This window comes from Lottia gigantea (genome assembly GCF_000327385.1).
Source record: "Lottia gigantea unplaced genomic scaffold LOTGIsca_73, whole genome shotgun sequence".
In the NCBI taxonomy this organism is placed as follows: domain Eukaryota; kingdom Metazoa; phylum Mollusca; class Gastropoda; family Lottiidae; genus Lottia; species Lottia gigantea.
The window spans coordinates 846554-861761 of record NW_008710453.1 but is presented as its reverse complement, the minus strand read 5'-3'; the positions used below and the strand labels follow the sequence as shown (position 1 = coordinate 861761).

Genomic DNA, 15208 nt, shown 5'->3' with positions numbered 1-15208 from the left:
AAATTTCAAGGGCAATATCTCAAAAACCGTTCATCGAAAATATGTCAAATTCGAACTTGACCGAGATCTTATCAATCTAAAGCAACACACCAAGTTTTATCAAAATCAGATAAAAACTGTAGTTTCTATAGTGCTCACAAGAAATGTTGACGGACGGACCGACGGACAGGGGCGACGACAATATACGACCACATATTCATGTGGGCGTATAAAAATTAGTCATAGCTTATTCGAAAAATATAAATCTACAGGATATAGTTGTTCGTGGTCGACTTGACCCCACCGATGATGTAGAGTGATCTAACAGAATTAAATATTCTCATTTTCATTGTCTTTGTAACTTTATAGTATATAATAGTCTAAAACAATTTACTTTCTATACCAGCAGCCATTAATCGCTTTTCTTCATTATGCCAGAAAATTTGAAGCAGAGTTTTTATGATTCTGTATTTTCCACAGACAATTGTCCCAATAATGTTATTTCCGTAAATGTAGATTATAGGTATTATGAATTTCTTTATTAGGTCCAAGAAGATTTATAGGATAACCGTTATGATCTTCTTTGATTTAGTTCATTGCATATTAGCATCACAATTATTGTAAACATAACTTTAACCCTGTGCCAGTGCCTTATATTGAATAGTAACTGGTTACTCTTCAATCACCCTAATCACTAAAACTAATGATGATATGAAGTTACCATCTTAAAAGCTGCTAATAATCTCTAAGGGCCCCTTTAATGACGTGATAAATGCTTTGTTTAGGTGGAATTACAAGAACTACAAATGTCGTACTGAAAATAATGTGAATGGTGGAAATCAATGCTATCAGTGTCCCAACACATAAAGAGAAAATTTGTTCACAATCTCTGTAACTTCTCACCTTTTCCCTGATAACATGTTTAGGAAACAGACTACTACAGTAAAAGAATATCAATTCTGTTCAGTTTATTGTACATCTTTTAAAAATCAACCTACATATGAAGTATTCAGACCTGGTTGGTATGATAAGACTACATCTTGATGGTAAATGAAATGAAATGAATGGAGTTTTACGTCCTACTTTTCTGTACATCTTGATGGTGCTTGATTGATAAGTTCTGAACAGGTTCCAATTCACTAACCAAGCAGCCCCAATGTAATAACAAAGAGGTTATTATGAAATTAGCCTGTCCCACACAGTTACTATGACAGCAAAATGCTCATATTCTCTTGAAAGGTATAAATAACAACACAATTATTACAGTGATAATTAAAATGATATTTATGAGTTTGAATACAACAAAATGTCCTGTCCTGACATGACCTGATCTCTTAACCATTTACAAAGACAATACATTCCTTAATTATTCTATAAAAGGCTATTTTGAACACAATTACAAATCTCTGAACAGTGTTTTCTTCAACCAATGTCACTATCATATAGGGAAAATTCTTCTTTCCGTTCTACAAATAATATGTTCATGATTTTGAGTTAATGATTAATAATGAAATGCCACAAAAATGATTGCTTTATCCATGCTTGATTCCTTCCAAATAATCCAAATTCAATTTGGTTTATGTAACACACTTTGCAAATATCAGTAGATTGAAATAAGATTGTATTTTAAAATATCTTTCGTCCATATGTACACAAAATTACTGAGAAAGTATAAAGTTTATGATGCTGCCGCTTCCTGAACTTGTTGAATTAAAGTGATGTTATCTCCCTTTAACATGATTCGCCCTGAAAAAGATAGTTACAAGTAAATGAAAGAGAATAAAACAGTAATATAAAATGTGATAATTTACCGATAAAGGTCACAAGTGGTAGTTATTTTAGATAGATACAATATTTTTCTAATCAATTCCATCTGAATGCCATAATTTTCAGCATGATTTCCTACAGTTAACTTTCCTTCTCACTAGTTTTCATTTGAAAAATATTTATCATATCATCTTTCCTAAAGCATCTAGCATTATTGGACAAGCCAATTTCCTGTTTGAAAGCCAATAAGGACGGCTCCATGCACTGAACTTATCTGACATAAACCATATTCAAAATGCAGTGAGGTAATGAAAATCTACTAGGTAGACAAACTCAACCAAAGGTTATCTATCAAAAAAACCAACAAAGTTTAGCCCACCTAAGGTTTTTCTGTTGCCAGTTTTCATATGAACTTCCTCACCATCATCTAAAACTAGGTTCATGTATTCATCAAATCCCTACAAGTACCAGAAAAAAAAGAATTAACATAGTCATAACTCCTAAACAAAATGTATGTGGTTCTTTTAATTCCAAATAATTCCATTGCAATTGTGAATAATTATCAAATACAATCTGGAATTACAGGAACCACAGAGGGAAAAATAACCAACAGGATAACTATAGACTTAATGCAAACTCTAGAACCTCTTGTGATCCCTTTCACATATGAAAGTTTCACATTTACCTAACTGTATTAAAATCAGTGATACTTAACTTATTACATGTATATACAGCTTTATTGTTTTATGAGAATTTTGTACAATAAAAAATAAGACATACCACAATACAACCCTCTATTCTCATATTAACTTGTTCATATAACCATACTTGAATCCTAGATCTCTACAATTGAAAAGAAATGACATAAGTTAATTTTGACAGCCAAATGATGGTTTGTATTATGTTGATATTTAGCTTTTAGTTTTTCAAGATTAATCATTCTTGTGCGAACTAATGCAAGGTTTTCTACTGTTGAATAAGCCTACTGGTTGAACATTTCAAACTGAAAAAGGTCAAATATTTGGTTGAATTCAATTGAATTAATAGAAAACTTACATTTTGAAGATATCTGAAAATAAGATTCTTATAAAGTTAAGGAAATAAATTAACCATGGCATAAGCATAAGCTTAAGCTTATTACTATTTTCATAAACAATCTGGTATCAAATATGCAATTTAGTTACTTAAGGTAAGGTAGGGTAAGCCATATGTTGAAATATGCTGCCTTGAGCCGAGTTTTAGGTGGAGCTTTAATTACCAAAGATTTTCACCTGATGCTATTCGACAAGCCATGAAACTACCTATATAAAGAAGTTTTTCTTTTCACTGACCAGTTGATTGAACACTATGCATGGCTACTAAAATTTGGCCCAAATAATTGTCTGGCTTATCTAGGAAATACAGCAGTACCGAAGTCAGAAACGTAGGGAGAGAGTGCAGAACAAGAGCAAGAGATATGGCCGAGGCTAAAAATTTAATTTTAAGTAAGTAAAATTCCAACTCAAAAGAGAGAATTGGTAAATTTTCATTAAATCAACACAAAAAAAACATTTAAAAGGATACGATAGGTTGCACCATAACCTTCTGTACTTTTTGACCCCCTTTATATGCCATTTTGAACTATTCTTTTTGCAGTTTCTATGATATTCCTTCTTTGTTATTATTTCGTTGCTTTCACGTTTTTCTCACGCGCCGGAAAATGGCGCGGTTCATTAAAATTTGGCTATTTAGTACTAAAATACGTATGGAACGAAACTATCTTGATTTTATTATCTCGTGTATATCCATGTTTTATAAACTAATTTTATGATATAAACAGACAATTTTAACTAATTAAGTTTCTTAAATTCAATGATTTTATTTATAAAGAAAAATCAGCGAAACATTTTTCGTTTTGTGATGTAATAAATCCAATGCATAGTCTTGGACGTATTAGTCACGGTGATTTGCGATCATCCAGCGCAAATATTTGTCTGTAAACAAAAACAAAATAACTCTTTTATTTTACATGAATAAATAATCACAATTAGCATAATATAGCAAAAGGTACTGTATATTCATGATCGGGTACTGTCCATACAATGGCAGTTGTTTGGTTACGCTAAATATCAGCAGATTGCAACTTATTTTACAAAAACAACTTCAGTTCTTCTCTGAATTTTTTTTAGGTGTCTGTGGTTTCACAACCCCGCCCAAGTTATTGCTTGAACGATGCAAAAAGGAAAAAAAACATATATTACCTAAATATAACTATTTATACTGAGTATAATGCCTCTACAATTTTTTTTTCTTGGGGACAGGGTATTCTTACACAGACATTTCATTAACTTCAGCTCTATATGCTTATGATACACATTCAACTCCCAAAGAATCAGTCTGAGGGTCTTTTAGTTTGTAGAGGAGTAATCTGATTTTGAAGACAAGTTAACTGTTGAGGAGTGACATGTAGATGCTGACTGCCCTGAATACCATCAGAACAGCAGAGATTGGCAAAAGGGCTTCACTTGTCCATATTGGTAAATTGAATAATTAGACATCTGCATTCTGTTCAGGCTGAATGATTTATTTAAAGTTATACTACGTCTTAGAATGAACATAAATTTAAGTTTTCGAGAATGGTCAATATGGGTATATATTCATCAGTATATGACCTGGTGTCATAAAGTTAAAACAGAATCCCTGTAAAATCTGGAAAATTGGAAAATTCATAAAACTAAGTATTTATTGAAAAACGTTTAATCTTAATATTAAGCGCTTTTCAATAGTTAATTGCATATTTAAGGACAATTATTAAGTTTTTTTGATCTATCAGATTATATAAGGATGTTTTTTATGACACCAGGTATATCTACAGATGAATATATGCTGTTATTGGCCATGTTTAAAATCCTTAAATTTATGTTCATTCTAAGAAATAGTATTCTTTTAATGTTGTTGAAGTTGAATTGTTTCTCAATTTGGTATTATTTTTCATTACACTACAGTGGATCTAATAGACAGTTTCAAGTGATAAAAGAATTCGATGGATTTTGTTCTTCATGGCAATCCTACTCCAAGAGTTGATCAACGTCAATTGTTGGGTAGCGCTAGATCCAGACCAAACAGTGCTCAACCAGTAACCAGAAGAAACCCTATTACGGTATGGCATTTACATGTGGTCTCTTCCAGCAGTTCCAGCCTGTCTTGTATAGTTTAATGAAATGTTAATTTTTTTGACACATTAAAAACCCATCTCATAGATCTACTCTTTTAGAAATTTTTGAAAAAAATTCAGTTTAATCTTTTAGATTATAAAAGCCCATAGATAATTGAAAATATGCCAAGTAAGTCTGTGCGTACCACCACTTTATGTCAGCTAAATAAGAAATTGAAAGGTTGTGTTATGTTTATGATTAAATATGTAGGCCTATAATCTTTTATAAGGGTGAAGAAATTCAAGATGTAATAACAACTCCTAGAATTCAACAACCAACAACAAATCAAAAACATTATCAACAACTAACTGCTCAAAAACAGTATAGTAAACCAAAAGGGTGTGTAAGAAGGAATTATTTTTTATATTAGTAAATATATAAATTTTCATTTGTGATGATTATTTTCTACTCAAAGGCATTATAGCATTAATAATTAATATGCATTATAGGCATCAAAGGCATTATGCTTGTTTTGAACTCCAGATTCGTGAGCAAGTGTCCAATTCACTCAGACATTGTGGCTCTCAATCAACATTAATTCAACAAGTTCTGCATAATAATAAACCCTTCAACTGCTATATGTATTTGAAAATCTAGTCATAAATTGTATTTTCAGAGTTCCAGGGTTAGATCTGAAGTATTTAAGGGAAGAGAATGAGAAGAAAGTACCAGTGGATATATATGATTATTGTTTAGATACCCCAGATACAGCTTCTACTGCTAGGTAATAATACAACTATTCTAATTTTGAGAGTTAGAGGTTTTCTTGCTATCCTGAAGGTCAAGGAAACTGGGAATTGAAAACACTTTCATCAATGAAAATACTTTTGAATCGTATTTTAATTTTTTTTTGTATTACAGTTGGGGTAGTGCCAGACCTGTTCAACACAACCATAGACAGCCAGTGGTAAGCGTGCTTTCAATTTTATAATATTCTGTGATTTCTTTGTACAAAGTTATGTTTTATTCTAAATATAATAAGTCATCTTTCCTCATTATTCCTGTTGGCCCAGCTTTAAATTGGTACAGATAATTTGAGAATTCAAGAGGTTTGGCAGAGGATACAGGGTTCTTGTGAACCTTAGTTGTAGTCTTTGTAAGAAATCGTTGTTTCTCTTTTGTATAGTGGATGATGATGATTATCTATTTTATTTCTTTTTATTTCAGAAACCAGTACATGTTGCTGTTAGACCTAATGATGTACCAGGTTTATCATTAAATAATAATGCTAGGCCACCATCAGCTAGACACAAACCTCCTCCTGCTCAAAAGGTAATGCTAGAATTCTCACTCGCCTTGACAACTTATGGCTACAAGAATAATCATGAAGGCTCTACAAATGAGAAATGTATATATTATACATGCTATATACATAAAGAGATATCTCTAATTTAATGCATGATGACATCATAGCAATTTGGAAATGACCCATTTTTCAATTTTGCATTTACCCATCTAACAATTTGGAACTGAAAAGGGCATGTGACATGAGTAAATGGCCTCATTAGTTTGTGTTCTGTTTTCAGCCTACAGCCTGGGATAGACAAGCAGTACCTGATGGTATTGAAGCTCCATCAGCAAGACATCAGCAATTATATCAACAATATACTGATGAGATGAAATTAGCCTATAAAAATAAACAGAGGTTACTAGATGAGGTAATCATTTATAATTCCATACTTCAGCAGTTGTCATGGCAACCGTAGCATATATCACACATCAAAAGTATACTTCCTTTTTTGGTTTGCTAGGGCAGTTTAGTCATGCACATTGCATGGTGTCTTTATTACCTAATCGCCAGCAGAGAAATCAGATGTAAGACTATTTTGCATTTCACATTGTGATGACGTAGTATGATTTTGTTGAATTGCACATGAACCGAATGTCCGATTTTAATTTTTTAATTGTCATCAGAAGCTGAGCTTTGAGATTTATAGATCCTGCTGTATTTCCAAGACTTTTGTTTATAATCTGTATAGGAAGTAATTACAAGACAAGTAGATGATGTGAAGAAACAGTATCCAAGACAACCACACCATGTGACAGCTGATGCTGGTGATATGTTAGCAGATGATGATACAGATATTGTTGATGTTAAATCAAAATGGACTAAAGCTAGATATACTAAAGCTCAGTTGTTGAAAAAACTTGATGCGGTGAGTTAGTATTAGATCTATAAGGTGCGACCATTTTGATAGTCGTATGTTAACTTCTTGACATAGTTTCTTGACATGGCTTCTATCTCACCCAGTCATCTAAGTTTCCATAATATATGCTACAAAACAACAAATTATGTTTTTGTTATTGCCTATTTTATGACAAAATTTAATGAGATGAAATCTTCCCTGATAGAGCATTGATAGACTTTAGCATATTTTGTAATTTATGCCTGGATTTGTTAGTTCAAAAGTTTAATGGCCCTTAAGTTCACATGTTTTTGTATTCTACAGGAAGGTATGAATGATCAGTATAAAAATCAGAAGTTAGAGGAAACAGTCATGATTGATCAGTTATCAAGGTATGTTGAATCTTGCTTAGTGCCAGATTTGATCTCTCGACAGGACACCTATCTCACTGTATAGACATTTGATAGTTATATAATATAACTTATATTTGATAAAAAAACACATGTGCTGTACCAGTATTTCCTTTGGTCATTGCATAATCTATTGTATGTAGATGTGCTACAATATGCAAGGTATGTTTCAAAAGGAAAAAATTATGAAAATTCAGCTGTTATGATTATTTATGAAAAAAGCCCAGAAATGATGTCACAGTTTTAACAAAAACCTGAGAAGTTGGATTTAATAAGAGAAGGAACTGGTATTATCTTTGCACTTGTCTTTAATCATTACAGAGCTGTAATCAGTGACCCTGAACAGAATGAAAAACTATCTAGTAGACTATATAGTGCTAGTTATAGAGGTAGAGGTAGTCATAGACATCTTCATGATTCCAAGTAAGTCTTATTTCCAGGCGATCCAACGTTTTTTTAGAGCAAAGATATTACAAAGCACAACAGGGTTCATTTCAAAACTTAAATACAACATTACAAATTTTTTATCGATGATACAACAGACTAGGTCTAGCTTACTATTTATTCTTTGCAAAATGTAGACTCTTCACATTTTATGTAAATGTGCACAAATATATTGGCTTAATTGTATATGCTTGTACAAATCTGTGCAATAATAGTGCAATTTCAAGACAAAAGATTATGTTAGAATAGGCATTTTAAATAGCCATATACCCTTGCCTTTAGGGCTGGGCGATATACCGGTATCACAATAAATACCGGTATAGGATTTTATATTGTTAATAATATTGCCTGATTAAAAACTATACGTGATATTCAAGACTGGGGTGTTTTTAGAGATATTTATTGTTTTATGTTACATTTAAAATTTCTAGATCATAAATTTCTTTCAAAAACCAGTAAAAAACAAACTTAAAAAATATCGCGATATATCAATGCTTAATATTGTGATATCAACTTGAACCAATATCACACAGTCATATTTGCTTTCCTAATGGTCGAGACAAAGCCTTATTTTCGAAATTCCACTATTGTAGAATAAGTACAAGAACTACAGCAACAGAGAATTTATTATCTAAAAGAGTTAGATTTGGTGCCAGAATATTAACAAGGTATGTCCAATGTTGTCATATTTCAATGTTGACAATATTTCTAAGATGGCATATTTTCAAGTTGTCATATTTCCTAGATGGCATATTTCAATGATTACAAATTTCCAAGATGGCATATTTCAATGTTTACAGATTTCCTAGATGGCATATTTCAATGATTACAAATTCCCTAGATGGCATATTTTAATGTTTACAAATTTCCAAGATGGCATATTTCAATGATTACAAATTTCCAAGATGGCATATTTCAATGATTACAAATTTCCAAGATGGCATATTTCAATGTTTACAAATTTCCTAGATGGCATATTTCAATGATTACAAATTCCCTAGATGGCATATTTTAATGTTTACAAATTTCCAAGATGGCATATTTCAATGTTTACAAATTTCCTAGATGGCATATTTCATTGATTACAAATTTCCTAGATGGCATATTTCAATGTTGTCATATTTCCAAGATGGCATATTTCAATGTTTACAAATTTCCTAGATGGCGTATTTCAATGATTACAAATTTCCTAGAGGGCATATTTCAATGATTACAAATTTCCTAGATGGCATATTTCAATGTTGTCATATTTCAAAGTTGCAGACAGTTCCCCTGTAAGTTAAGTAGCCCATCTAAAAACAAAATTTCCATGTTAAGCAATTGCTTTGAACTTCAGTACTTGTATTCAATTAAATTTTCTGTTTCATGACTCTTGTTACCTCTTTTCTACATAATGACATGCCTGGTGCCCAGGGTTGAATATCAGGGCTCTAAAACAAGATCTCTCATGCCAAATTTCCCTCATTGCTCACAGATCATGTCTGTCTTCCTTACTCACTAGCTAGTAATAGACAGGAATGAATGACAACTACTTATCTGGTGTTTTTCTACTAATTATTTCAGAAATGGTCATGATGCTTTAAGACAATTAACTGGATTCTTCTTCAATGTTAATAATACTCTGACTATTTATGAATTTAAACAGTTTGGGAAAAGGTATGTCTTGTTTGAAAAGCTTTTCTTGTTTCCATGGGGGGCAGAAAATCTTCATTTTCCTCTCAGCCATTCTTGGAGGAAAACCAAGAAGGAAGGGCTTGCTTAAAACAAGCTTAATGCATTCATTTTCTCACTAAATTGGTCAATTTCTCCAGCAGAAAGTAGCATTCGAAACCTCTAAAAAATTTGGCAATGGCCTAAAATGACGCACAGCATGTGTAAAATATTATTGTTGTCATAATTCAATTGATATTTCAGTGCTAAAGCTATACCATTTATCAATAGAGGTACCTATCATCATATTAAGGGACCATTAAAAGGAGAAGTCTATGCCTTAACAGATATTTATCCTGTATGTATTTCATTATTTCCTAGTATGCATAGCCAGACAGTTTAATGTTTGATCAATGGTGACTTTTTGTACTTCTCGGGCATGAAGCCAATAAGGCTCACATGGTTGATTTTCTGTTATCCTTTCCATTTTTGATTTTTTGTAATTCAATCATACCTTAACACTGGATTAAAACTAAAATAAAAGAATTATGTCCCTTGATATTTGTATTTGACAAAGTTAATTAGTATTATTACAAGTTAATTTCAATTTCAAAGCATAAAGACTTTATACATACAGTATGTACATGTATTTCATTTTCTCCTATTTGTGAAACTCTGTTTTGGGATAAAAATGGTTAAAATTGAATTTTACAAAAGAAAAAGATAGAACTGTATTCTTTGAAATTTTAAGGTTTAAACTACAAATACAAATTTCAATGGATATATCCCTCTATGTTTTCTACTTTTTCTAATCCCTGGAATATATTGTGTTATTATCAGGGAGGAGATATTCTTATATCAACAGAAGGACATCAAACCTTACCTCAATCTATAGCTAGTCAATCAGAAGTTATATTTCGTGTCACAGATCTAGATGAGAAAGAAAAGTGTAGTTTGTTGTAAGTTCTTTTTTATGTTTTATGATAGATAAACCATCCATAGAAATACATTTTACATGCTCATGTCTTTCCATATGTAAGAATATGTTTTCCTTGGTCTATCTCTGTCTGTTCACATTTCCTCCTTCTGCTGTTACATCATAGTATTTTTGTTGGTGACAAAAGTTTTTTTAATCCGACTGAGATAGTCCACTTAGGTTAAGTATTTTCAACAAACCTCTGTATCTAGCTGTGGTTCGAAGTCTTTTTAATTCCAATGCTGATGAATATTCTCACCCCTAGTGTCCTAAAAGCATGAGCTGTTGCTGTAAGATCAAGTCCTTAGTGGAAAGTAAACTATCAGAACACTGGAATTCTGGAACTGCAAATTATAAGAACTGAAACATAATACTGACGTTCACGTTAAGCAACTGTACATACACACCCGCTCATGTACAGAATACATCATAGAGTAGAGTAGAGTTGATAGTAATTGATACAATTTGTTATTTTTAGATTACATGGTATCAGACCAGGAGAAAAGGAAACAGTTTATGCTGAACTACATGTTAGAAGTAGAGAAGATCAGGAAAATAAAATTATTCTAGAAAATTTACAAGGTAAATAACAGCCTCTCTCACTACTTTGGAAAGAGATAATTGTGAGAAGAGGAGATTTGACATGAAAACAAAAAGCATGTAGAGTTTACATACTTCAGAGCATTCTGTGAGGTTACCTTACCCTTCAGGTATTTCAAAGGCCATCTGTCTCTCTTAGAGAGTCTTCCTATGCAAACATAGAGTTATGTCCTCCTGTCTCAAAATAGATCAGTTGTCTGAAGATCGCATTGAAACTCTGAGTAACTACATGATTAAGGTTATGTTTAATATTACTATATCACTGTACAATAATTGATGAATTGAGCTCTATTATAACAGTGAAAATATTTTTTAGAAACTGTTCAAATACTGATCAAAAAGAGAGGTGTGAAAACTGTAACTGGTTTAGGCAGACATTATAGACAGTTAGATAAAACTGGAACTGGTTGGTTAGATCAATATGATTTAGAAAGAGGTTTACAGAAGTTCCATATTCAGATTGATCAACAGGTTAGTTAAAGACATACAGTTTTCTAAATATTTGCTATAGCAACTGATACAGACCTGATATTAGACCCAGATTATAATGGTGGTCTAGATTATTGTCACTATATTCTATTACATTTCAGATATTAAATATTATATTTGAGATATTAAACCCAGATTAAAGTTGTGGTCTAGATTATTATCACTATATTTTATTATATTTCAGACATTAAATATTATATTTGAGATATTAGACCCAGATTATAATGGTGGTCTAGATTATTATCACTATATTTTATTATATTTCAGACATTGAATATTATATTTGAGATATCAGACCCAAATTATAGTCTAGATTATTGTAACTATATTTTATTATATTGTAGACATTGAATATTATATTTGAGATATTAAACCCAAATTGTAGTTGTGGTCTAGATTATTGTTACTATATTTTATTATATTTCAGACATTAAATATTATATTTGAGATATTAAACCCAGATTAAAGTTGTGGTCTAGATTATTATCACTATATTTTATTATATTTCAGACATTAAATATTATATTTGAGATATTAGACCCAGATTATAATGGTGGTCTAGATTATTATCACTATATTTTATTATATTTCAGACATTGAATATTATATTTGAGATATCAGACCCAAATTATAGTCTAGATTATTGTAACTATATTTTATTATATTGTAGACATTGAATATTATATTTGAGATATTAAACCCAAATTGTAGTTGTGGTCTAGATTATTGTTACTATATTTTATTATATTTCAGATATTAAATATTATATTTGAGATATCAGATCCAGATCATAATGGTTGTCTAGATTATTGTCACTATATTTTATTATATTTCAGACATTAAATATTATATTTGAGATATTAAACCCAGATTATAGTTGTGGTCTAGATTATTGTCACTATATTTTATTATATTTCAGATATTAAATATTATATTTGAGATATTAGACCCAGATTATAATGGTTGTCTAGATTATTGTCAATATATATTGTTAGATTTCAGACATTAAATATTATATTTGAGATATTAAACCCAGATTATAGTTGTGGTCTAGATTATTGTCACTATATTTTATTATATTTCAGACATTAAATATTATATTTGAGATATTAGACCCAGATTATAATGGTTGTCTAGATTATTGTCAATATATATTGTTAGATTTCAGACATTGAATATTATATTTGAGATATCAGACTGAGATTATAATGGTGGTCTAGATTATTGTCACTATATTTTATTATATTTCAGACATTAAATATTATATTTGAGATATTAAACCCAGATTATAGTTGTGGTCTAGATTATTGTCAATATATATTGTTATATTTCAGACATTAAATATTATATTTGAGATATCAGATCCAGATTATAATGGTTGTCTAGATTATTGTCAATATATATTGTTATATTTCAGACATTGAATATTATATTTGAGATATCAGATCCAGATTATAATGGTTGTCTAGATTATTGTTACTATATTTTATTATATTTCAGACATTGAATATTATATTTGAGATATCATACCCAAATTATAGTTTTGGTCTAGATTATTGTCACTATATTTTATTATATTTCAGACATTGAATATTATATTTGAGATATCATGCCCAAATTATAGTTGTGGTCTAGATTATTGTCACTATATTTTATTATATTTCAGACATTGAATATTATATTTGAGATATCATACCCATATTTTATAGTTGTGGTCTAGATTATTGTCACTATATTTTATTATATTTCAGACATTAACTATTATATTTGAGATATTAAACCTAGATTATAATGGTGGTCTAGATTATTATCACTATATTTTATTATATTTCAGACATTAAATATTATATTTGAGATATTAAACCCAGATTATAGTTGTGGTCTAGATTATTGTCACTATATTTTATTATATTTCAGACATTAAATATTATATTTGAGATATTAAACCCAGATTATAGTTGTGGTCTAGATTATTGTCACTATATTTTATTATATTTCAGACATTAAATATTATATTTGAGATATTAGACCCAGATTATAATGGTGGTCTAGATTATTGTCACTATATTTTATTATATTTCAGACATTAAATATTATATTTGAGATATTAGACCCAGATTATAATGGTGGTCTAGATTATTGTCACTATTTTTTATTATATTTCAGACATTAAATATTATATTTGAGATATTAGACCCAGATTATAACGGTTGTCTAGATTATTGTCAATATATATTGTTATATTTCAGACATTGAATATTATATTTGAGATATTAAACCCAGATTATAGTTGTGGTCTAGATTATTGTCACTATATTTTATTATATTTCAGACATTAAATATTATATTTGAGATATTAGATCCAGAATATAATGGTGGTCTAGATTATTGTCACTATATGAGATCTGTTCTTGGAGAGATGAATGAATTCAGAAAGTCTTTTGTGAGAAAGGTATGTTCCTAAACTATGCATAGTCTGGAAGCTAAGAGTTCCCTTTTGATACTTTAGCTTGTTAGGGATAGCAATGTTAAACATGGGCAATAAGTGACTGCATATCATGCTCATCAAGTCTGATTTTGAAAAAGTAACCTCCCCTTCCAAAACTTGCAGTCTTTATAAGGATTGTTTATCAGTAACACATCTCTGCAGCATAAGATGAGATCTTGTCAATGTAGATACTATGTTCTGTTTCAGGCTTTCTCTAAACTTGATTCTGGTAAGAAAGGAATGATAGAACTATGTGATATTAAGAAATTCTTTAATTTAAATGCTCCACCAGCACCACGTAAGTTAATTTATTTGTTCATTTTGAATTGTTTGTAGCAATCAGCAACAATTTGTGATTCATGAAAACCTTAACTTAACTAGGTGTTGTTAAGAATAATTTTTAGCATAAGTCTCAGTTTCTGACTGTTTGAAAATTGTTTTGAGACGGATTTAGATTATTGTACAATGAAGAAATTTATTATTTATATTAATTTTATATTTTAGATGCTGAAGACAGTAGTGCTATACACGTATTTTTAGATAATGTACGCCAATCACCCAAACAAGAACAAGTATCATTCCGAGAATTTGAAGAGTTTTATGAAGGAATCAGTGTTAGTTTGGAAAGTGATGAAGAATTCCTCAATATTTTAGGAAACACATGGAACATTTAATGCTGATTTTTATTGTGATAGATGTTTGCTTTTACCTTTTGCACACTCAATGTCAGAAGACGCAATGTCATTTACACTTATAATATTAGTATCTCAGCTCTTAAAGGTGATACAGACATGATGTTTAAATGCTATATGCTCAATAGGATGTATTCTTATAATTTTGTGGTTGGCCTATAGTTTCAAAAATCAATTTAGTTTCATTAAATGCACTTTTTCAAAGCAAATGCTAGCAAGTTTTCATTTTTATAGTCATATATTGTATTCGAGGTTGAAGGTGATTTGAGAATTACTCACATAAAAAAAGGCAGGTCTAGGCCACAAAGCTAGAACTGTATATATCTAAGTATACCGAATGAACAAACATTCCAAACTTGTCTTGAAGTGTAGACTTGAGAATAAGTTCTACTT

The 15208-nt window shown here is 30.4% G+C and overlaps 2 protein-coding genes across 2 annotated transcripts; one reads left to right on the top strand and one right to left on the bottom strand.

The window, feature by feature from the left end:
* Positions 1-924: 924 nt before the first annotated feature.
* On the bottom strand, positions 925-3465 carry LOTGIDRAFT_207212 (hypothetical protein). The gene is made up of 5 exons (XM_009066118.1): positions 3310-3465; positions 2803-2829; positions 2527-2589; positions 2126-2204; positions 925-1725 (listed from the first exon to the last, which is right to left on the bottom strand). Exons 1-5 carry the CDS (start codon positions 3358-3360, stop codon positions 1658-1660), a joined length of 288 nt encoding a protein of 95 aa, XP_009064366.1. The 5' UTR covers positions 3361-3465; the 3' UTR covers positions 925-1657.
* A 261-nt stretch (positions 3466-3726) lies between these two features.
* Positions 3727-14797, top strand: LOTGIDRAFT_236023 (hypothetical protein; the record flags this gene model as incomplete). The annotated part of the gene is made up of 19 exons (XM_009066117.1): positions 3727-3792; positions 4731-4885; positions 5170-5279; positions 5557-5664; positions 5802-5847; positions 6108-6212; positions 6467-6598; positions 6920-7096; positions 7391-7458; positions 7798-7899; positions 8514-8588; positions 9484-9576; positions 9835-9928; positions 10411-10529; positions 11025-11128; positions 11463-11617; positions 13968-14087; positions 14331-14421; positions 14628-14797. The coding sequence occupies exons 2-19, from the start codon at positions 4769-4771 to the stop codon at positions 14795-14797; spliced, it is 1986 nt and encodes a 661-aa protein (XP_009064365.1). The 5' UTR covers positions 3727-3792; positions 4731-4768.
* Between the last annotated feature and the right edge of the window lie 411 nt (positions 14798-15208).

What these genes read in the sequence shown, in the direction of transcription:
- LOTGIDRAFT_207212 (XM_009066118.1), bottom strand. Translation starts at nt 3,360, where the DNA reads ATGGCATATAAAGGGGGTCAAAAAGTACAGAAGGTTATGGTGCAACCT. An exon ending in AGGTTATGGTGCAACCTATC is followed by an intron (nt 2,830 to 3,309) that starts GTATCCTTTTAA and finishes TAACTTTATAAG; the next exon opens with AATCTTATTTTCAGATATCT. An exon ending in TGGCAACAGAAAAACCTTAG is followed by an intron (nt 1,726 to 2,125) that starts GTGGGCTAAACT and finishes TATCTTTTTCAG; the next exon opens with GGCGAATCATGTTAAAGGGA.